We start from the raw sequence: 26,781 nt of genomic DNA, 5'->3' as shown, positions 1-26,781 counted from the left end.
GAGCAGTTCGTAACACTGGACCGAGCCAAATGAGAACATGAGAACACGACGCAGTGCATACGCTGCATACTTGTCACTTTCCTTTTTCTTTTCTTTTTCTTTCATTATTGCGCTGTTAGGCGTTGTGATACAATCAGTTTCATCACTTCCTTTCTAGGCTTCTCCACTTTTTTGTTCTGTAGCCTCTCAGACTTATCTGCCCGTCCTCCTCTCTCCATCGTTCTCCGCTCGGATGAAATCGGCTTACGTCGAGCGAGCGGAGCACTCTGTTTCATCAACTCAACTTCCCCATTAAAGGACCGACCTCTCACAAAACTACTATCTAAGGGAAAAAAATACACACATGTGTGGGGGTGGAGAGGGTTTGTCGGGTGCGTGTTTGTGTGCGTGCACGTGCGTGTACATATACCTACATGCACACATGCGCGAGCATGGCAATACAGGAAATGATCCACCCCACCCCAGGGCTGGCAGATAATTTCACTGTGTCATGAAGCCAGTCCCTGTGTGCAAGTCATTTCCTCTGAGGCACCGTTACTGCTGCTACTGCAGCTCTATATTCGTCAGGCGGTGAGAGACAATGAAAAACACATAATGGATGCATAGTAGCAGTGTCCAAAATTAGCTCAATGAATCAACAGCAAAAATCCAACAACCAAGCATATTTTCATATAATAAATCGTCTTTGTGTCACATTGTAAATTTAATTTAGTCCATATTGTATGTATAATAAAAAAGATGACTACAAATTTTGAAACAAAAAGTATTTTAAATATAACACATATTTATCAGAAGTTAATCAGACACTGCCCGAGTACATGTCTTGATCACGAAATTCTGCTGATTGATGTTTTTAAAGTAAATCTCTCAGATTAGTCTTTGCCGTTTAGTGGGGGTTTATTAGGGATCGTGCCTGGCAGGTACTGGTGTGTGTGTGTGTGTGTGTGTGTGTGTGTGTGTGTGTGTGTGTGTGTGTGAGAGAGTGAGTTTTGTGCATTACACTCCTGATTTGTTTGAAAAAACACTTTCAGAGTAACCAAACATAATTTCTTGGCACTTTTGATGTGTTCCATTTGTCTTGGAAGTCGGATGTCGGAGTGACATTACCATCGAGATGAGTGTGTTTAAATAGTAACATGATGTAGCAAACAAACAAACAAAAATAAAAGAAGCAGGATTTATTTTGCCCCTTAGCAAGGTGGAGCCACTGATGCATTATTAACAACACAACAGCATAGTGCTTGTTTATTGCACAGCTACACAACGTTCACAGATAGAACCCAGTCAATGCTTTGCAAATGGCTTATTTATTTAGAGTCACAAACACACTGCAGTGGTGGCACGGATTTTGCACTTTTACTACCGCTTGTGTTCACAGCCGCACAGCCCCCATTAAGTTGGGGTTTGTGGAGCGGCTCCAACTTTCCGAGTTGAAAATTCCGACTTCATCTCGGAAATTCCAACTTCAACTGGAATGCACCATCGGCCACTGATTCATTCCCATGATGTAAGTGTTCACTGAGGCCATTTTAATTCGGCTTTGTAGAATTCTTTTACCATTTTTAAATACAAAACAAAATATGACACCATATGTGGCTGATGTACAGGAAGACAATCCCATTGATTTTATTTTAAAAGTCATGGCTGCCATTGCAGATAGCAGATATTCCCTACCAGCTTGTTCACCTTTCACTGTTGATGCTTTGCACAGTCTCTCTCGATCACTGTACAGACTGACTCTGTATTCTGGACTGCAGCTGGCGATAGATTCTCTCTGTCAGGCCACTCTAACCAGAATCTGAAACTGCTGGAGACATGCGACAAGCTCACACCATTGTTAACCGGATAAACATTAGTAATACTAGTCTGCAGCGTCAAACCCCAAGAGCCTCACTTGAGATGAGCCTATTGTTCGATTATAGATTTGTCACAAATTTAAATTCTTCAACAAAACTGTCAGAAAGCATAATTTTCTTGCATACGATACTTTTATGATAACGGCAGTTGCCTGAGCATGCAGGCTGGAATATGTTAGTGTCTGTTAACAAATCAAGTGTATTCGTTTAGGGTACTGTGTGCATAGCTTAAGTCATTTTCAAAGGCGAAAGAACAGCCCACAAAACCACGACAGGCTCCGTGAAGTGACTTACAATCAGTCCTGCCGGCTATCTATGATAAAACAAGCAGCACTGCTCAGCATTTTCCACCAGAGACGGACACACGCCTGAAAAGGCCACACATGCAGCAAATGTACGTGAGATGCATCCTTTTTCCTGTCCATGCAATGAAAGCAAACATGCACAATACATCTTCAAAGTAAGCAGAATGTAAGTGTCATTCACAAGTTCAGAAATTAACTGCCAGTAACCTGTCACATATTGTCAAAGTGAAACGGCTCAAACAGAAGACTGGAGAGAGAAAGCTCTACACCCAAGCCAGCACACCGTAAAAGATCGAATGGAGAAGGAATTCAGTTTTGCAGATTTCCAACTTTGGACATGAAAAAGTTGACAAAAGCTGTTTGCTGACAGTTGCCACGAGAAATGCAAAGTAAACACTGGTAACGCTTGGACTGGCTGCAGGCACGTAGCAAACATTCCCCATTTACAAGCTGGACCTCATGGTGATATATTTTTCTTATCCTTGTCCTTTCTGTATCCCTCCTTTAAATAAGATGAATCAAGTGTGGGGGAGGTACAAATAAATGTTACCATGGTGATGATGAGAGGCTCCACAGCGAGAGTGATATTATGTTGGTAGACACGCATTTGGTTTATTTTATTTTGTTTGCTAATTGCACCAGTCCACTTCAAAATGCTTTCCTGAACCACATTTATAGTAATTCTTACACTGCAGGATTAGCAGTAACCTCAAAGGTCATGCATAATAAGCCATTTAGTGCATTGGAGTTACACAAGGGAAATGACTGCAAATAGCTCTTTCAATTAACTTCCATTACTATAAAAAAAATAAAATAAAATAAAATAAAATAAATGTAAATGCAAAGGCGACTGGAAGTCTGTGGAAGCAGCATTTCTTGAATATTAAATAAGTGGTTAAGTCTCTGGGGGAACGAAGCTGCATCAATAGTTTTAACTTCAATGAATTTGAGACAATAAACAATAAACAGGTAAATATATAACCTTACTAATAATGACAGTCACTAAAACCACAAAATACTGACAATACTCGTTCCTCATTCCTTTAAAATGTGACATAAACTGCCATTTCTGGTCTTCATTTAGTCGTCTCCCCCCCCTTAAAACAGGAATGTGTTTTAAGTCCAGTACACAGGCCTAGAAACCAGTCAGCAACCTCCTACCAGCCACCAATAACAAAGGCAATTTGTTTGTTCCCCAACTTTTTGGCAAATGGTTACTGTCTCTGCAATATCATTTGCTAAAGCTCCGATAAGGGTCCTGAAGACGGTTCAGTCACACACAGGAGGGTCACCTGAAAACACAATGTGTATATCCTGACTGACTGGCAAGTGGTTGCTTGAGAAAAAAGGTCACAAAGAGGGTGATGCACCAAAAACATCCTTGCAACTCCTTTGGTCACTAGGAGATTGCCACAGTAGCCCCCGGTTATAGAAATAAAGCATAACTTTTACTGTAAAGGTGAACAGTCTCCATTTGGTTTATGTTACGTCTTTTTTGTTGTTGTGATTACAATTGTTAGCAACAATTGTAATCACAAAGAGGTTTTTGGTGCAGCACCCTCTTTGCCAGCAATTTCTCCTAGCAACATCTAGTAGCCAATGGGGTTATTGACTGGCCTCTAGGGCTATGTGACTGATGCCTTGCAGTCACTAAGTTATTTTTAATATTTAATTTAATTCAATTCAATTTTATTTATATAGCGCCAAATCACAACATAAGTCGCCTCAAGGCACTTCATAGATACAGAGAAAAACCCAACAATCATATGACCCCCTATGAGCAAGCACTTTGGCAACAGTGGGAAGGAAAAACTCCCTTTTAACAGGAAGAAACCTCCGGCTCAGGGAGGGGCGGCCATCTGCTGCGACCGGTTGGGGTGAGAGAAGGAAGACAGGATAAAAGACATGCTGTGGAAATTTACTGCATTTAAAATCATACATGTTTATTTTTTACATTCATGATTTTGGACGTTTTGGTCCTCTGTATATATAGCCCTTTCGGATAACTAATGTAGTGTTGGCTTCGCTTAAATTAAAGGGAATGTTTATTTCTGTAATAATGAATGTGAATAATTACAGATTATCCAGTCAGTTTCTTTAGCACACTTTGATATATAGTGGGCTACACTTCCTTGTAGAGTTATTAACATCCTTACAGTCTCCTTGAGCTGATAGGAGTATCTTCCCAGTCAGGCTTATCAGTATGAATTGCTATGTATCTATTAGATGGCTCTTTATCTCTGCTATACTGTAATCCAGCCCGTGGGTTATGGCTCGTCGCATAGCAACTCCTGCAAAATACAAAGAGCTGAGACTGGTTGAAGTCGCAGGAGGCAGGCATTTTATAAGAGCGCCGTTTCAGCACATTCTATTCTTCTCCCTTTTTATTTACCCAACCTGCCGCTGACAGAGCGGTTGTTCTCCCCTCGCCTGCTTCCATTCTTTATCACCCTATAAAAAGCCACGTGGATCCACCAGTCAAGAATGCAATGATGTTAACCTGAAAGAAGCTAAAAGCAGAAAAGGAATAGCCCTAACTATTAAAAGTCACAACCTCCCTCTGCTCCACTTTTAGTCCACTCCCCCCCACCACTCTTCCTCTCCTCATAACCGTCTCATCACTAGGCATGTGGAACAGAAAACAAGCAGCACTGCTCTGAGCTTTAAAAGGATTGAGCAGAAAGTTGATGTTTTGATAGAATTCCAGCAGTTTTAAAAATAGTTGTGTGGATAAATGGTGGGCTGGCCAGCCGGGCAGAGCGAGGGGACCTTGCCAGGCAGAGCCCATAAACTCTTCGAGAAAGACAACAGCAGGAATCCTGGGTTCACAAATAGCGCAGCTAATGTCTCCACTGGGAATAACAATTACTTCTTGCTCCTGAATTTGACATATTTTTGTCTCATGCTCCTGCGCCCTCCCCACGCTTTATTATTAAGTACACTGAGGAATGTGCCAGGAAAAAAGGGGCAAGGGAAGACTGCTTGCACATAAAAACTTAATCTCAAATCTTATAATAACGATGTTCTGTCAACCAGCCATTCTGCTGTTTGACATTTAAAGTCATGTTCTATCCATTGAGCACAAAGACTGCATTTGTGCAAGGCACACTTCATTTTGGCGGCAACCTGTCACAATTCATACTAAAATGTTGTTTTTACTGACAATTAACCCAAGGATTACATCAAGCCTGCCCTGGTTAATGGCTACCATTTTCCAGCAAACTGTTGGGCCTCAAGTCTCTGAAAAAAATTCCTCTAATTAAGCAATCCAAGAGGGAAACCGAACCCTTTCCTTAGAATTCAGAAATTCCTTTATTTTAAGTCTATTGCCACAGACTGTATAAAAGACAGACATAGTTTCTTAGTTTAAGAAGTGAAGCCAACTTAGAAGTTTCCTTAACCTGCATTCCTTTTAATGCCAGCAGGATGTGATGCCTGCAGTTGCAAAAATTACTTACAAAAATCTATAAGTAGTAAATGTTTTGTGTCATACTGAGTAAAATGTTCTCTGGCTAACAGCTTTCGACAGTCAAAGCCACCACGCATTCAGCACATCTGGTTTGAGCAGGAAACAGCAGGATGGCAACAGTGAAAAAAATGCTCTTCAGAAGCTAACCGGTGACAACGTGGTGGCTATTTCCATATGTTCTCACATTTATAAAATGCTTTTCTGGCCTTTTCTAACCTCTTTAGGCTACAAGTTACATTCTAGCTGTGCATAAAGTGTGTTATTCTATACATTTCAAGTACTTAATCTACTACACACCCACAGCCAAACCATACATGTGTTTGGACTGCAGAAGGAAGCAGGGTTCAAATGAGGCGAGTTGCCTGTGCTAACCACTGCACAACCATACCACCCAATATGAGGCAAATTTAAATTACAACACACACACACACAAACAAAACAAAAACATAGCACTAAGATGACATCATTAGGCTTAGATTTTGTTTCGATCCTTTGGCATGTCTATGAGTACATTTGTATATAAATATTTTTAGTATAGACACAAACCATTTCAATTATAACTGCCAGCTTCAACACAAACACTCCCGGTCTAAACTCGAGTGCGAACATACGAATGTCCTTGTTTGTGTTTACTAAAGGCAGTGAACTCACTGACAATCTGTAGCTGTTTGGTAATGAGCTGTATAGCTCTATTGTTGCTGCTGGCTACACACAATGCAGGCTGTGTGTTGCTAAGATCAACTGAATAAATGTTGTTTGCTTGTGAAAATGGACACTAATGCGTATCTATGAGTGCCCGAGCCTGTGCATAAGCATGTGTGCATGACAGAAAGTTTGTGTATGCGTGTAGGAGGCTGTGTTTCACCAGCAGGTTGTGATGGAATGATAAGGCTGAGGCCAGATGGATTGTGCGTTATGCGTGGGAGCCTCCTGTTCTCTTCTCTGCTCTTCTCACTCACACCCTCAGTTGAAACTAAAAATATACCAAGACTCAGGTATTAAACTCCTCAATGCTCGCGCCACCGGGGGAAGATTTTGCACAGCATGACAACAAAGTCAACAACAGGATTTTTGCCGTCACTGTTAACCACAAAGCCATTTGCATAACTGAGTTCATGACCTTTACAGTTTTGATCGGTGTGGGAACTGAAAGTTCTTCAAAAGTTAAGTCTTCCTGCAGAGCAGTAAGATTCAAAAACTATGCAGGAAGGTCACAGAACCTGAGTGCTGCATTATAACCAAATCCTACTTTAAGTTAAAATATCAACCACAGTCTTTATGTCTAGACAAAAACAGCAAAGAGATTAAGGTGAAATCTCTGTGTGCATACATGAGAACCCTACACCACCGTAAACACATCAATATCTCAGATTTCAGCTTTGCTTCTAGTCCAAATGTCATATTAAGGAGAAGTCTGGTTTATTTCAACCTGGCAGACTTCTAAATATTGTGTCTGGAAGAGTCATGTGACTGAGGGAAATGTGGACTCAAAAAATATGACAAAACTGGCATGCTGGCCCAATCACTACCAGCGTCTTTTGTTATGTGTGTGTGTGAGGCTGACTGAGTGTGGCCATAGTGTCAAAGTCCTTCCAATTCTGGTTTAGAGTAGGCTCAAAGTCCACAGAAGAAGAGCCAAATCACATGGATGATGACACAGGGAAGACAGAAACGCAGGAAAATAACACAAAGTTCCTGTAACACAACACAACTCAGGAAACTAGTACTGTTTCCTGCCCTCATGTTTGATGCAAAGAGGGGGGTCATTCCAATGCCACAATTGGAAAATCTCCATGTAAATTTTGAGAAAGTCAATTCTTGTGCTTGCATTCTTCCTCATTCTAAACTTTCTTCTCACATCCCTGTTGGACAGCTCCTGACTCATATCTTGTTCCATTTGTCTGAGGCATTATATAACATGAAATCAAGGTGCTGAGAATTAGGTGTTTATTAATGTGTGGGTATTTTAAGGTGTGGACTTTGATTTTTGTTCAGTTAGTAATTAATTTTTTACAGCTGGCTAAGGAAAAGCAAAATGAACATTCAAGATTTATCAGAATTTATTTAAGTAATGGAATACAAAGTATAAGTGTTTGCATGAACTGCCTGCAAGTAGTTACAGAAAAACAGGTGATTGCTGTCCAAGATTAGCTCTAATCTTTTCGACTTGAGAGCAGCCGCTTCACTAGAGATTTTCTCAAAAATGTGTCCAACAAACTGTAACACGAGAAAAACAAGAGCAGGGGTACAAATGTGATCATTAATTAGCTACAGTACTGAGGGCAAAGATCCATCTTCAAATATGATCTGGCATCAACTGCAAAGAACATATTATATATAGTTATAGACTTATGATGTTAAGGGAAATGACTGTGTCACTTTTTATCAACTCTGTTGTATTTCTTGCACTAATGTTGCAATTTAGCTTAAAAACACAGTCTGACTCAACCCACTGCCTGCTTTGATGAACCGCTGTTTACAGTGGTTTCAAAATGGTCACACTGGGCATATCATATCTGAACTGCAAGTGGAAAAAAAAATAACAGTTTGAAATTGTATATGGGACACTATATAAGCAAAAAACAATTTACCTGTGATAGGGCAACACTGAGAAGTGAACATCAACACACAGATGTATAAAGTTGTATTCAAAATACATGCTGTGCAACACAAAACAATAATAATTTTTCCAAAATCTAAACTTGCTCCCAAATGTAGAGCAACCCATTGAGTGTCCAATGTATAGGAAACAGCAAATGAGGAAACAAGGAGGTTCATTTTGGACAAAAGTTCATTCTTGGCCAGGTTGGGTAACTTCCTGGGGTTCTCAGAGTGTAGCTGACAGGAAACCACCTGTCTGACACGTAAATCTTTAACAACCAGCATCATATTACTTTAATCACCAAAATTAATGAGATGCAACATGTCAATTAGTTAGCTTTATTAGTGTAAAAAAGGCAGGTGTTGGTTTTTGCCCTTATTTTGCTTTTGTGCTAAGCTACGATCTATGGTATTAATGATCTCTGCAGGTAAACATGCAACATTGACAACCAGCCAAACATCCGTGTTGTAATGCAAGACATACACATTATAATTAAGTAGAGGACCCCTCTACTCCCCGATTTGCGCCTGCAGACATCCCACGGTGGCAGAAAGCCAGCAGAGACCAGAGTGTGTCCTTGCAAGATGAGCTTTGCGGTTAAACACCACGCCTAACAATCAGAACTCAACTACCAGACGACCCAGTTCCCTACATCAATATTTGTCCTACTCCTGGGTTATTTTTTAAGTTTATGGAAATCCCCTGTAAAGGCATATGCTTTTAAGTTCAGCAACTAGATGATGTTTGCTAAGCCAATGAATAAATAATCAGAATTAAAATACTGACCTAAATAAATACATTTTTAAATTTCCCCTACTCTTTTTCTTTCTTACAGGCCTTAAGTGTTTTTTTATTTCCAAAAAAGCCTCTGGTGGGCCATGTATGGCTTTAATAAACAAGGAAAACCCTTATCATGTTTCCTAGCTCTGACCACTAAAGGAGACCAGGAGCTGCATAACTGAAGTGAAGGTTGACATTTTGAGACTGCTGAGGGTTTGCACACCCAGAAGACGCCGGGTCTTCTTCACTGGAGTGGAGCGAAAAACCAAAAAAAGACCATGGAGAGGCCCGGCCGACTCACCAGAGGTGGTGTGGAGCCGAGAGACCGGCTTGTTTTGAAGGAAAAAAAAAATTGGCTGGGGCCACCATCCCCAGTGCCTTATAAGGCAGTGTTTCTATCCAGCTAGCACACTGAAGCCGGGTCTGGTCTGCTGCTGCTGTTTGCCTGAGAGCAACTCAACTACACTCCAGAGAAGAAGCCAAAACTCAGGTTGACAAAGAGGGGATATCATTTATCCCAATAGCTACAGAGGAAGAAAGTCTAGTGTAGGTGAGAAGTGGAGTGACAATAAGTTAAAGGGGAGGGGAAGAAAGAAAAAAGCTGAAGAAAATGGGAGATGAGAAGACAAAAAAATTAATGGAAAAAAACAAAACAAAATGAAGCATATACGAGTAGGAATAGGGAGAGAAAAAAAGGGCGTGAATAACCAGTACTAAGCAAAAGAGACAGCATATGTATTAAAAGGCTTTCCCAACTAATGCTGAATAAAAAGAGCATCACTCCAAATGATCTTAAAAGAAATGGACAGGGATTGCCCCCCAGAGATAAACTGGAAGGCATCATACAAGCTTTTAGCTCTATTTCCCATATCATTCACACATAAGTGCTGTGCATTAAGTTATCTGCACGCCCTGGGCCTGCAAAAGTATGAAAACACAGTTAACATACCTGCAGTGTGTTTAACAAGCCTGAGGGGAGGGGCTGAGAGAAAAGTAGGGCCAGGGAAAAGAGATAAGGCTAGAAAGCGAACGGGGAAAGTGCAGGCAGGACAGAAGTCTATGGAACTTTGAGCCCCATGTATGGCTGCCAACTATTTACTCAGTGAGGTCATTTCCTTTAGGACAGCAGAAACTTGAGTGATTTGCAAATAACCTGTCCATATTTTAGTTTTGTCTTTTTCTTTAATTCCGGGAAAGGCCCCATCTTGTGCTTGCTCCTTAACAATCACTGCCTGTACTTGGAGCTGCCAAGTTAAGTCCTGCACTTCAGTCAGCAGTGGTGTCCTGCCAAATAACGATCCCTACCGTTTGCACAAGGGGAAGGTTGCTGAGACTTGAGGTTACGCTTGATCGAGTGCTGATAGAGGCAATATAGTGATCTACAGTTTATATAACCAGAGAGTGGGGCGGCATTAACGCATCATTTAAGTATTATTTTTTCCCCTGGCTGTTCTGTGGCTGGATTTACAGATAGCAGCAGCTCTGCCCCATCTCATCACAAGAGTTGAAGATTGACTAAGGAAGGTGACCGAGTTTCCCTGACAGATGCTGCACATTCCTCCACGTCAGTTTTCCTTATCCTAAGGGAAGCCTGCCCACTGCTCCTTAAATGCATTACCTTCATGATCACTTAAAAAAGAAAAGGAAAGGGGAAAAAAAGCACAAACCTGAAATTAATTACCGAGTTTCCTTCACTAAGCTGTTAGTGAGAAGAATAAATAAAGGGTCCACACAATGTGGCTCCCTCTGGTACCGTTGCCATGCCACAATAACAGGGGATTTGTGATTCATTATTTACCAAATATGAGCCTGTGAGCAATTATCTAGGCACTTTAAGTATGCATGTTTTTCCTTCACCTGCAACCCCCCCCCCCCCCACCCCCACCCCCAAAACCCAAACAAAAACAAGACATATCTTAGCATTTATTGTTTGTGTGCATGCGTGTGTCTGAACACACCGAGCAGCAAAACTTCTTGATCCCAGCGACAGCACCGAGGCTGCTAAAAATGGAAAACCGCAGCCTGTTCTCTCCTACGCATGCTTCCCACTCAACTTTTGTCTCAAACACTCAACACCTCTCTCTCCCCAGCTCATGTGCAGGAAGTAAACACCACCGGTGGTCAAGTTATGCCGAATTCTTCCTCAGGACTTGACCAGGATTGCCTCAAGTTGTATGGAGGGGGGCGGGAGAACCCCAGGGGAAGGGATGTATGGGAAAGGGGGGGTGGGCTGAGTCAGAAGGGGCCCATTAAAAGGGGTGAGGTGATGCTTTTTAAGATAGAGCTGACAGTGTGTTTGCACTCTGTCACATCCAGTTAGGGGCCCCAGAAATTCAAACACCACCCTCTAACTTTAAAGCTAAAGTAGGCAACATCACACAATGTTGGCTAAAAGTTACAGTTAATAGGTCTGAAAATAGCTTGGGATTCCAGCTTTCCTAGGGTCCAGAAAATAACCGAGATCTAAATTTATTTTGGGAGAACAGAGCTGATCTAAATTGTCGGAAGACCTCTTTTCCCATTTAAGCCCAAAGTCGTGATATACACTGGTGTAATGGAAGAATTTTTCCACTGCCTTATGCAACGTTAGGTCATCACAAAACTTAAAGACAGACACATTTAAACAGTTTCAATTCTAATACATCAGTCCTTCGCCAACTTAGAAAGCAAGAGTTATTTGATTGTATCAATGGCAATAATTGCAAACGCTATCCTTATTTGGCTCAACATCCATTACTTCTGGGCCATCGTCCATACCCTGACAATCACTGAGCTGCTAAAGAAATCACCAGATGTGGGTGGTTAATGAAAGGTCTGCAATCAGGCAAGTCCATCGTCTGTTGGCCCAAAAAAAAAAAAAAAATCAAAAAATCTTTCAATTGTACGTCACATAAGCGGCTGTACAAACAGGTCTGACTCATCCCCGCACAGGGTAAACACAGGGACCTGAGACATCGTTCACAATCTCATAACTTCTGACCACTTTACCTCTGAGGAAAAAAATTCAGGGAATGCACCGTCTCACTCCCCTCTCCCGAGGAAAGCAAAATAGAAATGGTTGCCAGGCTGTAGGTGAATAAGAACCAGCGTGTTGATGTAACAGCACACGGACAACCAGATTAAACAAAGATTACTGGTATGATTTTTTTTTAAGGGAAGATAAACAAGAGTATGCAGATGCTACTGTGCTGATATTACACAGCATGTTCAAATTTCCTTTTTTTATTGTTAGTTATGTGGAATCTGCGGTGTGAACTTCTTCTGGCTTCTGAAGTGGGGTGTGCTGGGAAAACTTCGAGAACCAATGGCCAAACTGGAACATCGTCCCAGATCGCTCAACAAAAAGGCACTGACATTTATACCACAAGGGTTTTGGATTATCACAGAAAATAAGCTCTGTGGCAAATTGAAAGTTTATGATATTTACATTTTTCTTTTCTTCAAATGGAAAAATCTCCATAAACTTGCACCAATATGACCACCACGAAGCAACTGTGTTTGCTGTGATGGCATTGAAATCCAAAAACAACTTATGTGGTCTTACTCAGCCACTTCCTCTTGTGGTGCCACTTTGGCACTTATTAAAAGAACAAAGCTAAAGCAAATAAAGAAGTAGTCACCCAACTTGAAGAAAAAGAAAAAAGCTTGCAAGGGGGAAAAGGGGATCAGACAAATGACACATTATTAGAAATGAACAGGGAGACTTTTGCAGATATCACCCGAGGGAGATATTAAACCACAAATACCCAAATCAGTTGGCATCAAATGATGGTTACCCTGTCAGCTCCCAAGTGGTCAAAGTCCGAGAAAAGTCTGATTATCCCAAAGAGAAAACAGCAAGCGAGTGGTTGTCATGGTCAAACTACATAGATTATTTCCAGCAGTAAGAACACATCTGGCTTGGACAATCTCCCATTGTTTGCTACATCTGAGAAAAAGCTCTTTTGGACAATGACCAGACATGACTCTTCCCATGCTACATTCATGTATGTATAAACACACACACAGAGGCTATCTTAAATTTGAGGCCAATATTCAAATGGGGGGGTAAGATAGCTGTCAGAGAAAGACAAACATGATAGATTTTACATGCCTCTCAATTCTAATCAAATGCAATGCTATATGTAAGCACCAGAGCGTACTAAAATCCCACCCTACAAAACAGAAATATTCAAATCAAAATGATCTCCAGTCAGAATCTAATAGCAGCTGCTGAGAGTACAATAGACTAAACACATACTCACTGTTTTACCTCTTTAAAGTTAGTTTTTCTCCTTCAGCTACAAAGATATCATGAAACTAATCTTCAATGATTTTCATCATTACTACTACTACTACTAATACTACTACTAAGGGACAAAACTCCAGTTTCCAGAAGACTATATTAATTAACTGTAAAATTAATTAATTAAATTAATGAATTAAGCTGGTGGGCAAATATAGAGAACCGATTTAGACAATATCCAGAAACAAAAAAGTAAGCCATTCTCACATTGTTCATGACACTGACATGATATAACCTAACACTTCCAATAACTTATATATTTGTTTTCCTTAATACTATTGCTCGTTTATTATCTTGTCACTTATTTATATTCGGGAGGTCAAAGGGGAAAAACAAATGGAAGATGAATACAATTTAAATAATAATTAAGTGGAACTTCAGATAAAAATCTACACATTTACCTGAGTGGTTGAAACAGTAGGAGATACGCAGTTTTACAACTTCATACTAATTGTTTTCTTCTCATTAAAATAGATAAATGTTAGGTGGTACAGGAGTATGAGACAAATTTTCATATTTTCTTCTACTTTAACTTTTAATTTAATTCTAAACACTGTTATTATATATATTTTCTGGTATTAATTGCTGCCAATATGGTTTATTGGATTTTTGGCAGACTGGGTCCTCCATAGCCAACATCCTATTTGCATACCAGTGTAGGAAGACTGCAATGGTTCTGTGGTTACATCTGGGACTGATAGGACTACAGTGGCTTGGTGGGCCCATATGTTATCTAAAAATATTAGTCTCCATGAAAACACCCAGGGGAGCTATCTCAAGTAGTTAATCCTAATCTGTAGACAGGCCTCAAAGAGCCCCAAACTGCTCTGTCTGCACCCAGATTTAACTATTAATCAGGCTTGTCTACAGTGTCTCCACCAGGCGATAACACTTAAATCATAAACGGCACCGTTTTAACATGAAAAGGTGTTTAAATGCAATTAGCTCACCTGAGGGCGTGCATGCGTGCCTAGCCATTCAGCGATCAGACAACATCATTAATAACCTATGAAGTGGATCCCACTTGACTCACCAGTAAACTTTCCAGGTTTATGGCAGATCTGGGGTCTCTGATCATGTCCTCCAGCTTCTTCAGCCGGGTTTCCATCCTCCTCTCGGCGCCCAGCGACATGACTGCGCCGTCGTTGGTGGTTAAAAGTTGGGTTTTAAAAACTAATGAAGAGGCTTTTCCAAACTGTTTGAGTTTACATGTGAACCCTCTTTGTTCCTGGCTAATGGCCGCAGGCCTGGCGGAGCAGCCTTTGGGCTCCCAGCCCACCCAAATCGCTTCCAACAGGAATGGTGTGCACAACGAGGAGAAAATATTCCCAATGCTTCCAAAAACATAAAACTTGCCAAGTGAGAGGGGGCCGTCAGTTAGCAAACCCGCCCGGCTTTAAGCTAGGAATGACGACTTGAACTATCACCTCTCGTTAAGTGGAAGATGCATTTTTTAAACTTGGCGATAAAGTTTGAATTTACCAGCAACAGGCAGCAAAGCAGGGCGTTTTCTTTGCCCCCTTTTTACTCCCCTTTCCTTCTGGGTTTCGACCGCTTGGATTTTTTTTTCTTCCTGGACTTGCTATCTTTAGGAGGGAAAAAATCCGCTTCGTTTCACCCCATTCAACAACGCTTTAGCCCGTTAGAAGTGGAGTTTATCCTCGGTGCTGCCACAAGTCCTCCGAACGGGTAATAACGTCTGCTCTCCCGCGCTGAATTTTTAATAAGCACTCGCTCGCCTCTTCCTGGATTTCTTCTCGCATTTTCGCATTTGTCCTCCTCGCTTCAAGACGTGGACGCCAAAAAAAATAAGTTTCTCTCGCAGAAAAAACTCATCCAGCAGCTGAATTCCTCACCGTACACTCACATCTACACACCAACACACACGGAGGCTGTACTCTCGCACTCTCCGCCCCCTGACATCAACACACACACCGAGGACTCAATTACCCATAATCCATCAGTCCTGCCCTCCAACCTGGATATAGCTTGAGATAAATTTCTCGTGTAATCTTTTAATATCAAAAACTTTAACTCTTCTCTTTAGTAGGTCAAAAGTATCCATTCTTTGTGTAGTTCATAACTGTAATAAGTTTATATTTTTAACAATAAGTACGAGCAAGACAACCACAAAGATGATCAAAAGAAAGTACACTCTTTTCAAATTCTAAGGTTTTATATAATAAAAATAACTAGCTCGTCTGAGATTTTAGAATTTGGCAATACAGCTTCAGATGAACTGGGAAACATGACATATTACACCATGTCTTTATTTATTTCGCACAAAATAAGCTGAAACACAATACAATATACTACTTAGGGGAATTCCTAGTGCTGTCACAGAAGCTGTCTTTGCAAAGAGTGAATAAGATAAGATGACAAATTCCTTTTTAAAGTAATCCAGTCTGCATTTTAGGACTTTATATCTTCTATCTGAAGGTGACAGTCCACACTCAAGATGGAGGATATGTAACAAGTTTGGCAGGATACAGGTTTCTCATAAATGAATTGGATGGAGAGGTCCTCAGTTTACTTTAATTTTGCCAGGACAGAAAGATTGACATGCCGCGCAGATATGTCATACTTCGTGATGCACTCCAATACATTGTTTTCTGGAAAGCACCGAACACGGTTAGTTGGCATAACAAAAAAAAATTAAAAATAATTCGATGCCTGATGCCGATAATCAAATCCACTTGATTATTTTGAGTACCTCTATAAAAGCAGAAGTTTTAGCAGTTTCCTTGTCTGCACCATTCAGGTGTGTGCAAACACAATATCAAAGAGATACAACATCTGCACAGATCTTAGAAAAGCAGTTGCTGCTGCTCATCATTCTGGGCACGGTTATCTGGCTATTTCCCAGAAATTTAAAGTCCATCATTCTACAGTGATAGAGACAGTCTTCCCAGGAGTGGATGTCCCAGCAAATTCACCCCAAGGTCAGAGCATGCACATCTCAAAGAAATTACCCAAGAGCTACATCTTGGACTCTGCAGGACTCAGTTACCATGTTAAATGTTAAAGTTCACAACACGATTAGAAAAACACTGAACAAATGTACCTTGTTTGCAGAGTTGCTCATGAACAAATCACAAGACCTCTGGAACAATGTCCTTTGGACAGACAAGACCAAAGTGGAGATGTTTGGCCATAATGCACAAACACCTCATACCAACTGTCAGCATGGTGGTGGAGAGCTTGTGATTTGGGCTTGTTTTGCAGCCACAGAATCTGGGCACTTTGCCATGAGTCAACCATGATCTCCTCTGTATAGAGTCAAATGTGAGGCCTGACAGCTAAATTTTAGCTTAAACTGTGTCAATGATCCCAAGCACACGAGCAAATCTAGAAGAGAGTGACTGACCACAAAAAGAATGAAGGTGTTGCAATGGGCCAGTCAAAGTCCAGACCACAGCCTAACTGAAATGCTGAAGTGGAGCCTTAAGAGAGCTGTGACTAAACAAAGCTCAGTGAACTGAAACAAAAATGTAAAGAGTGACCAAAATTTCTCCACAATGATGTGAGATTGACCCTAAACATAGGGCTGCTCAATTAATCGAATTTTAATCACGATTACGATCTGGGCTTTCAACGATCATTAAAAATGACTGAGCCGATTATTAGCCCCTCCCTCATTTATCCGCGACACCTTAAAGGCCGTCTGTGAAAATATTGTCGGGCATAAACCGTCCGTGGCGCAAAAAAGGGTGGAGACCGCTGATTAAGAGGACCCGAGGGAAGCTCGGAAAGCTAAGCAGAAGTTATTTGGAGAGTGACTGCCGTTGGTTGAAAAGAGAGTTTAAAAAAAAAAAAAAACTTCAGTGGTGTTGCACACTATTTTATATTATTTTTTTTAAAGTTATTGTTAACCCTTTAAAGCCGGTCAGAGCAGCACGCTCCGTTTTGCGTAACTATTTTTAAATCCCTGTAGAACCTGAACCGTGTAAGCTAGCGCAATAATTTGTTTTGCATATGAAACCGGAGGAGTTGTACTTACATCTGATGCCATCAGCTTGTCCTCGGTCACGGTTTCGTTCCACATATAGCTTTGCAAAAATTGCATAAAAAGCGCTTGCAGGAACAAAAACATAATATTCCAGAAACACGCTTTGCCGTTCCGATCAGCTGTTCGTAACACTTCCCACAGTGAAATGATGCACATGCTGTTTTCTTTGCAAATTTGCATCATAGGATTGTTTTTTGTTTTTCCTGCAGTATATAAAAATTGCTGTATCTCCAAAATAAAACTATGAAGACACTCAAAATAAATTTCCTGTGGTGGGAAACTATTTTTTTGCAACTTTATTGTATTTAAAGTTTTGAGGGATAAACCTCTTAAATTTCTCCAAGTAGAAATATATGTAAACAAAACAAAAGCGATTTTCAATTTTTTTGTAGTTTATTGCACTTTTTTGCAATTTATGTAATTACTATGGACTTAATGCATACATATTATTAAAATATGGGCTATAACAGTTGTATTGATGTATAGCAACTTGAAATGCTCCCACAAATGGCACTACAACATGTAAAAAATATATATATATAAGCTCTGGTGGACTTGGTTCTATGGTAGGTCTTAAAGGGTTAAATAAATATCGTCAAATAATCGTGATCTCAATTTCAGTGAAAATAATCGTGATTATCATTTTTGCCATAATCGAGCAGCCCTACCTAAACATGCTTCTACGAGCTATTGAATCATGGGGTGTACTTAGTTTAGTCACACACTGCTTATGCAATTTGGCAGAGCTTTACTTAAATAAAGATGCTGTATAATATAATATAAAAACACAGATAAATAATAAATATTGGTAAAAAAAAGAAAGAAAGAAAGTATACCCTTAAAATTCAACGGGACATAAAAAACGTACTCCTTACCAGGTCTTAAAATTACAATAGCACTTCTAATTAGAGTTTAACTTTAACAAGCACTTGAATATATTATTTATAGCAGAATTAATTTGATGATCAGTTTTTCAATATCAGTTATTATAATAAGTCTCAGTGTTTGCGTTATTATATTTAAAGAAATAAAGAGGCAATCGAACCATCGATGTACCTTCACTTTGCTCAAACTAAATGTCACAATAAAGTTTTTTCCACTCTCTCTTGCATGTGTATGTGTGCAATTTCCCATACAGTAACAGTAGCAGGAAGTGATGCTTTTTAGATTTTCTTTATTTGGAACAGTCAGTTTGCATGAGAGTGTCACAGACAGGCGAGCAGATAAACACACAAGCGCCACCTGCAGAAACAGGAATGTTTCTTGGAAACAGCACTCATACCAGCAGATTTATTGTCTGTTTGACAGGGGATGTCTGGGAAATGCAGTCCAAAATAACAGCGACGATACAGGCTCAAAATGATCTACTTCTTGTTTTAATAAGCTTGTCTCATCACTCACAGTAAAGCACTAGGCTAAGATGTGCCATCCTGAGACCCTTGTGCTTCTTTGTAAATGTTATTGAATCATAACTCCATGCCGTTTCACTTGTACTAAACATAGATCTCAGTTATTTTGACCACATTTTAAGAGGCTCACACTCACCTGAATATGACAGTCATAAACACATGGGCAGTTTTTAGTTGATATAGGTGGTGTTTATGTGTAAAGGTGGAGACTATTTAAGGATATTTCAAGTAATGTTATAAATTGAATAAGAATTACCACTTACTGTTATTTTGATGATAGGATGTGAGAGACATGATGCACACTAAACTGAAATATTCCCAAAGCAGCAATCAGACGTAAGCTGCATTCAAGCTGGCTGTACTCATCTCTGAGAAGATTCTCAGTAAATTTCACACTAGCAAACATATTCATCAGGGCAGAATTGAACTCGAAACCTGGGATTCAGGAAAATAACAATTAAAGATGTGCATGGAGTGAAATTAGTCTGAAAAGGTAGATAGCTGTGTACAATGATTTGTCTGTAAATTCTGAATTCCCACAAATGTGTGCTCAAAACCACACACAAATCCAAAGCAATTTGAACACAGATTTTACAAACATGCATATCAAAACTGGAATGAAAAGTGATAATTTAAGCACACATTTTCACATTTAGCTTCACATATCTAATCATCTTTGCTTTCAAAAGGCAAATCAAGAATTTTTAATGCATACATAAATTCCCTTAAATGCACAGATCACGTAACATGTCATATGATGCTCATCTGCAAACATCCTGAGGCTAATTTCACTACATATATGTGTAGTTGTTACATGAATGTGTACATATGGAAAAAGCTATCAAATGAGCTTTGTTATCAGCTGTGTGGGATGGCCAGACTTTACCTGTGGTTGCTAGGATTACCTCTTTGTTTTGCAGCTGCATCATCTTAATAAAGAGCTTTAAATTCCTAGGAACTAGGCACTATTGGTTTGTGTTGTGTTATTGGCAGTGTGCTGCCCGAGAATGAAGCAGCTATATGTTTTTATTTTTTTATTTACACACATTTATTTCTTGTTGTCACAGGTCAAAAAAGTCTACTAAAGCATGAAGGTCTATTGATACGGGACAGCGGTTAGTATATTTATTATTACACACATAAGATAACTTGGAGTGGAGTTATGACTCTCAAATTATCCTCAATTGCATTATTTGGACTATGACAAAAATATTCCCCTTTCCACTGAAGTGGGTGTAGACTTCAGTGACAATGCAATTTCCAACTGGATAAGAAGTACACAGTACATACAAATGATCACACAACACAGGTCACTTGTTTTAAAGAAACAGTTCACTTAGTCATTGATGTGAACAGGTGCTTTAATCACACTTAAAGAGTTTACTTCTCAAAGTCAAAGACACAAAAGTGGCCTAGTATCAGCATAGCTGTTTACTTGTTACACAAACTCCGCCATATGCAGCCAAGCAAACACAGAATAGGACAGATGTCATAAAAATTGCAGAACTAGGACCAAAATGCAGACTCAAAGACAGAAGGAAAAATAAAAAAAGCAAGCCTTTATTTTGGCTGATTCAAAGTCAGAACACAAAAATCCACAGGCAAAAGGCAAACTGAATCCAAAGCAGGGAGGGAACACACTGGGAGGCTGAACAGACCCTGAGAGGAAGGCGGAGGGGAAGATACCACTATTTATATATGAAAGGGTAATCAAGGAACAGCACACAGGAGGGTAACAAGACACAGATGATAAGAATCAAGGACAATGAGACAGCAAAAATGACACACAAAACACAGAAGATGACTACAAAGGCTAACAAAGTAAAACAGGAACATGAATAAACACGACATCGGGGAGAAAAGACAGAGGAGGATGAGATAGAAAACACTAAAGATACAAAATAAACTAACATAAACTAGAACTATGAATTAAAGGCTCAACATTTCTGTAAATAATGAACAAAGAATCAAACAGAGAACATCTTAAATATACAATTCAGTATCCCAAAACTCCTACACAGTGACATAATATTTATATTATATTGATATCATAACTCTGTTTCTACACTCATTTTATACGAGTGCTTGTTGTTTGTTGTATATTTGCTGCTATGACAACTTAACTTCCCTCTGGGATTCTTGAAGTTTCTCTGATTATGATTAGATATTAAAGTCACCGGGTGGCTAAGATTTGTGTCTTCATTACCATAAATTAAGATATTTCCACCATGAAATGTAGAAAAAAACAAAATGGGTGCTTAAAATTTCACCCAAAAGCAAAATTTTGGGGACGACACACTTTATCTGTGCCCCCAGTTATTAAATGAATATAGACAGTTATATAAATAATATTTTAGCTGTAATCATTACATAAGTGATGAGAATAATATAGGTATAACAATGTATTGTCTATAACAAAAATATCATTTTATATGGGGTGTTCATGTTATTTTGTCCAGGGGATGATAAACAATGCCCAATCACTAAGCAAAAAACAGAAAAACTACAATTGTTAATATTATGATACATTTTAAAATTCTTGTCACTGCTTGCTTACTTTTACTTCTATGGGAAAATCAAACTTTTTATTTTTCTATTTATTTTATTCAATTTTATTGTACCTCCGGGCCTAGTGAGTCAGTCATTACTTACAGAAACCATAAGATGGCGCTAGAGACCACTGAATCTACAATTCACACGCGCATCAGCGAGCATCAGGAAGCCAGACTGATTTAAAAGACATAAAGAAACCACTTAAAAACAGTTGGAGTATTTAGAAAATCTGTATATTTCTTTAACATATAATATCACATGTGCAGAGTTTAGGAAGCAACACTTTATCTTTTATGAATAGATGTCATAATTATCATTACTAAAGCATCATCTGCTAGATAATTGCCTGTAAGTTCTCTTTACTGAACTAATTCTTGTTGCACTCTCCTTTTTTAAAATCAACCATATACTGCTCATGGATATTGAAATACTATAACCAAGGCCTAGCTATTTATGAATGATTCAGTGTTCTAAAATGTGGTTAAACTCTTTATTGCTTTTGCATTAATTATTCAAAACAGTTTAGCATGACTGTCAGTATAAATATATCTGACTGGTATGACCTATGACATTCCTGTTTTTTAATGGGGGCAAAAAGAAGAGAGAGAGACAGAGCCTACATCATGTCCATAAAGAGCAATAACAATTACTCAAAGTAATACTAATCTTTCTTTATGTATAATTGAAGGCCATAAAAACAAAGAAGACGAATTCGTCATTAAATTTGCACAACATTCATTTCTTTTGGGTTTTAAACCTTTTTTCCCCACCAATGTTTATCTTCAGGTTGTATTGATTAAAAAAAGCTTTCAATGAAAAATATGAAATCTTTAAAATTCACCTGCAACTCAGTTCATGTTGCTATGTTTATGAATAATAGCTAAATTCATATGTTTCAGATGTGGTTTGGGACATTCTATAAGAAAAGTCATACAGTGGGGCAAAAAAGTATTTAGTCAGCCACCGATTGTGCAAGTTCCCCCACTTAAAATGATGACAGAGGTCAGTAATTTGCACCAGAGGTACACTTCAACTGTGAGAGACAGAATGTGAAAAAAAAATCCATGAATTCACATGGTAGGATTTGTAAAGAATTTATTTGTAAATTAGGGTGGAAAATAAGTATTTGGTCACCTCAAACAAGGAAAATCTCTGGCTCTCACAGACCTGTAACGTCTTCTGTAAGAAGCTTTTCTGTCCCCCACTCGTTACCTGTATGAATGGCACCTGTTTGAACTCATCATCTGTATAAAAGACACCTGTCCACAGCCTCAAACAGTCAGACTCCAAACTCCGCCATGGCCAAGACCAAAGAGCTTTCGAAGGACACCAGGAAAAGTATTGTAGACCTGCACCAGACTGGGAAGAGTGAATCTACAATAGGCAAGCAGCTTGGTGTGAAAAAATCAACTGTGGGAGCAATCATCAGAAAATGGAAGACATACAAGACCACTGATAATCTCCCTCGATCTGGGGCTCCACGCAAGATCTCATCCCGTGGGGTCAAAATGATCATGAGAACGGTGAGCAAAGATCCCAGAACCACACGGGGGGACCTGGTGAATGACCTGCAGAGAGCTGGGACCAAAGTAACAAAGGTCACCATCAGTAACACACTACAACGGCAGGGAATCAAATCCCGCAGTGCCAGACGTGTTCCGCTGCTGAAGCCAGTGCATGTCCAGGCCCGTCTGAAGTTTGCCAGAGAGCACATGGATGATACAGCAGAGGATTGGGACAATGTCATGTGGTCAGACGAAACCGAAGTAGAACTTTTTGGTATAAACTCAACTCGTCGTGTTTGGAGGAAGAAGAATACTGAGATGCATCCCAAGAACACCATACCTACTGTGAAGCATGGGGGTGGAAACATCATGCTATGGGGCTGTTTTTCTGCCAAGGGGACAGGACGACTGATCCGTGTTAAGGACAGAATGAATGGGGCCATGTATCGTGAGATTTTGAGCGAAAACCTCCTTCCATCAGTGAGAACTTTGAAGATGAAACGAGGCTGGGTCTTCCAACATGACAATGATCCAAAACACACCGCCCGGGCAACAAAGGAGTGGCTCCGTAAGAAGCATTTGAAAGTCCTGGAGTGGCCTAGCCAGTCTCCAGACCTCAACCCCATAGAAAATCTGTGGCGGGAGTTGAAAGTCCGTGTTGCTCGGCGACAGCCCCAAAACATCACTGCTCTCGAGAAGATCTGCATGGAGGACTGGGCCAAAATACCAGCTACTGTGTGTGCAAACCTGGTAAAGACCTATAGTAAACGTTTGACCTCTGTTATTGCCAACAAAGGTTATGTTACAAAGTATTGAGTTGTATTTTTGTTATTGACCAAATACTTATTTTCCACCCTGATTTACGAATAAATTCTTTACAAATCCTACCATGTGGATTCATGGATTTTTTTTTCACATTCTGTCTCTCACAGTTGAAGTGTACCTCTGGTGCAAATTACTGACCTCTGTCATCATTTTAGGTGGGGGAACTTGCACAATCGGTGGCTGACTAAATACTTTTTTGCCCCACTGTATAGTGGATTTTCTGCTAATTAATGTTCCACTCATGCAGATTTTATGGTTTAATATTGGCTATTAAAATATATATATATATATATATATATATATATATATATACAAAAACAAGTTGCAACTCATCAAAGTGAATATCTAATCAGCCAATCATGTGACAACCACCCAGTGCTTTTAGATACGTAAACTTTGTCAACACGACCTGCTGAAGTTCAAACTGAGGATCAGAATGGGAAAGAAAGGTGATTTAAGTGACTTTGAATGTGGCATGGTCGCTTGTGCCAGACGTACTGGTCTGTGTATTTCAGAAACTGTTAGTCTACTAATACTGATCCCACATATCCTTTATAGAGAGTAATCAAAAAAAGACAAAATATCCAGTGAGTGGCAGGTCTCTGTGAGAACTGTCGCTTACTGTTGCTGCTGCAGGCTGATAGGAAGGCAACCACAACTCGATACAACCAAACAGGAGAGAACTTTTGAATGTCCGCTTGTCAAAACTGGATGCTGATGAGCTACAGCAGCAGAAGACCACACCAGGTGCCACAGCTGTCAACAAAGAAAAACAGGAAACTGAGGCTACAGATTACACAGGTTCACCAAAATTGAACAATAGAAGATTGGAAAAATCTGGTTTGATGATTCTTAATTTCTGATGCAACATTTGGATTGTAGGGTCAGAATTTGGTGTAAACAACATGAAAACATTGATTTGTCCTGCTATATATATAAGTTGTTCAAGTTGGTGTGATTGCCAGATTTGGGGTCCCTTAGTATCAACTGCGCATCGTTCGAATATCACAGCTTACACGAGCATTGCTGCTGACCGTGTTCATCCCTTTATGACCACAGTGCACCCATCTCCTGATGGCTGCTTCCAGCGGGACATCACACCATGTCACAAAGCTTAAATAATCTCAAACTGGTTTATTGGACATGGCAATGGCTTCACTGTACTCGGACAATCTCCACGATGACTATCAAGGATGTGCAGCTGGCAAATTTGCAAAAGCTGTGTGATGCTATCAAGCTGACATGGACCAAAAATCTCTGTGCAAGTTTTCAGCACCTTGTTGAATCCATGTCATGAAGAATTAACACAGTTGTGAGTTCTCTGAGTGTTAATGTTCTACAGAGTACACAAACTACCAAAATCAATAAATGTATATGCCTGTGAATGCACCAAAATGCTATTCAAAATAATGTAGGGATTAACTATTTTATACCATTGCACATAGACCTCAGGAGGAATTAATATTCATTTGACTTTGCATGAATTTATTTACATCTTTCCTTATTTATTTGTAAATTTTTTCATTCATTTATACATCCTTCTAATTATTTCTGTAGCTTTTTAATGTGTTCATTGTTAATTTCCGGATTCATTTTATTAATTTTGTTTTAGAAATGTCAATTCTTGCCACAGTTTTTGTTATTTAATTTATGATAAGCATTATTAGTAATTTGTTTATTTGTCTCATTTTAGTTGAGTCACTTTTTTGTTCATTGTATGTGTGTAAGAACAAATATAACACATGTGAAACAGAGTTGTGTGTGCCTCTTATTTATTTGTCTTCATGGGCAATTCACTGAATAAAACAAATACTGTTACAACACAAAAAAATGACCATTCTCCAAAAGCAATTTTGGCCACATGTTATGTACATGTTACTACATAATAAAAAGGCCTCCTCATATCACTGTGTCCTCCTTTTTAATGATTAAAAAAAAGAAAAGAAAAAGCATGTCACTGTTCACCAAGCATTTACATTGGAATCAAATGCTCAGGTCAAACCACCTTTACTTTTTTATTTGCAAATGCAAAACTTGTCAACAATAAATAATACTATAAAATGTACACAAAAAAGATTGACAGTCCACCACGAGTTAAAACAGTTTGGATGATTAGGAACGAGAAAGTCTGGAAGGGGTGGGGTGGGGTGAGGGGGTTCTCTTCTTAGCAAAAATGTGACGGTCCATACAAGCTACAGAAAAAGCTGATCATCTATACATTGACACTAGCAAGATAACAAAGTTGTTGTTTCTGGTATATTTCATTTTGTACAAAGAAGGGAGAGTCTTCTTTACAAGCGAGCATCATTGTCTTAACTGGAGAGATTATACAAGCAAGAGTTAAGGCAACTTCTCCGTTGTTTCTGAAAAGTAACATGAAGTTGAATCATGTTTTATTTTGCCTGTGGACCACTTGTTTTTAGCAGTTTTGGAGTTGGTTGTCATTGCATAATTAAGGCTGCTGACCAGGCCTGTAGTCCATCGCCAAAAAAGGAATGCTGGATATTTGTCACGAGTCGGGTTGCCATCACAAAGACTGACTCGGTGGTCCAGGTTTTCCCCACGAGAGTCAGGCTTTCGCATGTTCGGTGTCTGTCTCAGGCACAGATAGTATACCGCTTGTGACGCCAACACAGCATGGTGCAGATTAGAAACAGACACAATTGGGCATGTTGCTGTAGTCTCTGTATGTAAGCGTCTCTATGTAAGCAGGAGTGAAAACAGACATAACAACGGATTGCAGTAAGTTCCTCATCAAATCAAGCCCTCTCAACATTTTAAATCAGTATGAAAGTACTGGTTAAGATATCTGGGGTTTTCCATCCTAGGAATAAATTTGTTAAATTTTCCTGAAGGCGCCACAAGAAAGGTCAGGGAAAGGTCAATAAAACAAACAGAGTTATTCTCTGGGGAAGAAATTAAATCAATTTCAATTTATATTCTTCTGATGTAAACTGTATTTTTTGGGAAAGTATTACAGAAAGAAGTAGCTCTACTTAAAGGAATAAGTCACCCTAAAATCACATTTGCACATCTTCCCTGTGGCCTGCCATGCTTTCACTCCATTCCTATCTTGTGTATTGGCTGTAAAGATGTTTGCCTTCTCGTCTCTTCGGTATAATGGAACTAAACGTCTCTTAAATATTTGTGTGCAACAGGTTAGGGTTAGGATTTGAAAAACTC

General features: G+C 39.4%; 1 protein-coding gene across 1 annotated transcript in view; it reads right to left on the bottom strand.

The window, feature by feature from the left end:
* rock2a (rho-associated, coiled-coil containing protein kinase 2a) overlaps positions 1-15,172 on the bottom strand; it is a 45,417-nt gene extending 30,245 nt beyond the window's left edge. The window contains exon 1 of the mRNA XM_085379221.1: positions 14,331-15,172. Coding sequence (XP_085235347.1) covers positions 14,331-14,429 — 99 coding nt within the window. The 5' untranslated portion in view covers positions 14,430-15,172. The remainder of the gene's footprint in view (positions 1-14,330) is intronic.
* Positions 15,173-26,781: the final 11,609 nt, after the last annotated feature.

The sequence above is a fragment of the Diplotaxodon limnothrissa genome, linkage group LG19 (genome assembly GCF_057381915.1).
Source record: "Diplotaxodon limnothrissa isolate DT_005_m linkage group LG19, D_limnothrissa_male_GT1.1, whole genome shotgun sequence".
Taxonomy (NCBI): domain Eukaryota; kingdom Metazoa; phylum Chordata; class Actinopteri; order Cichliformes; family Cichlidae; genus Diplotaxodon; species Diplotaxodon limnothrissa.
The sequence above is the reverse complement of the archived record's forward strand: the minus strand, read 5'-3'. Positions and strand labels throughout refer to the sequence as shown.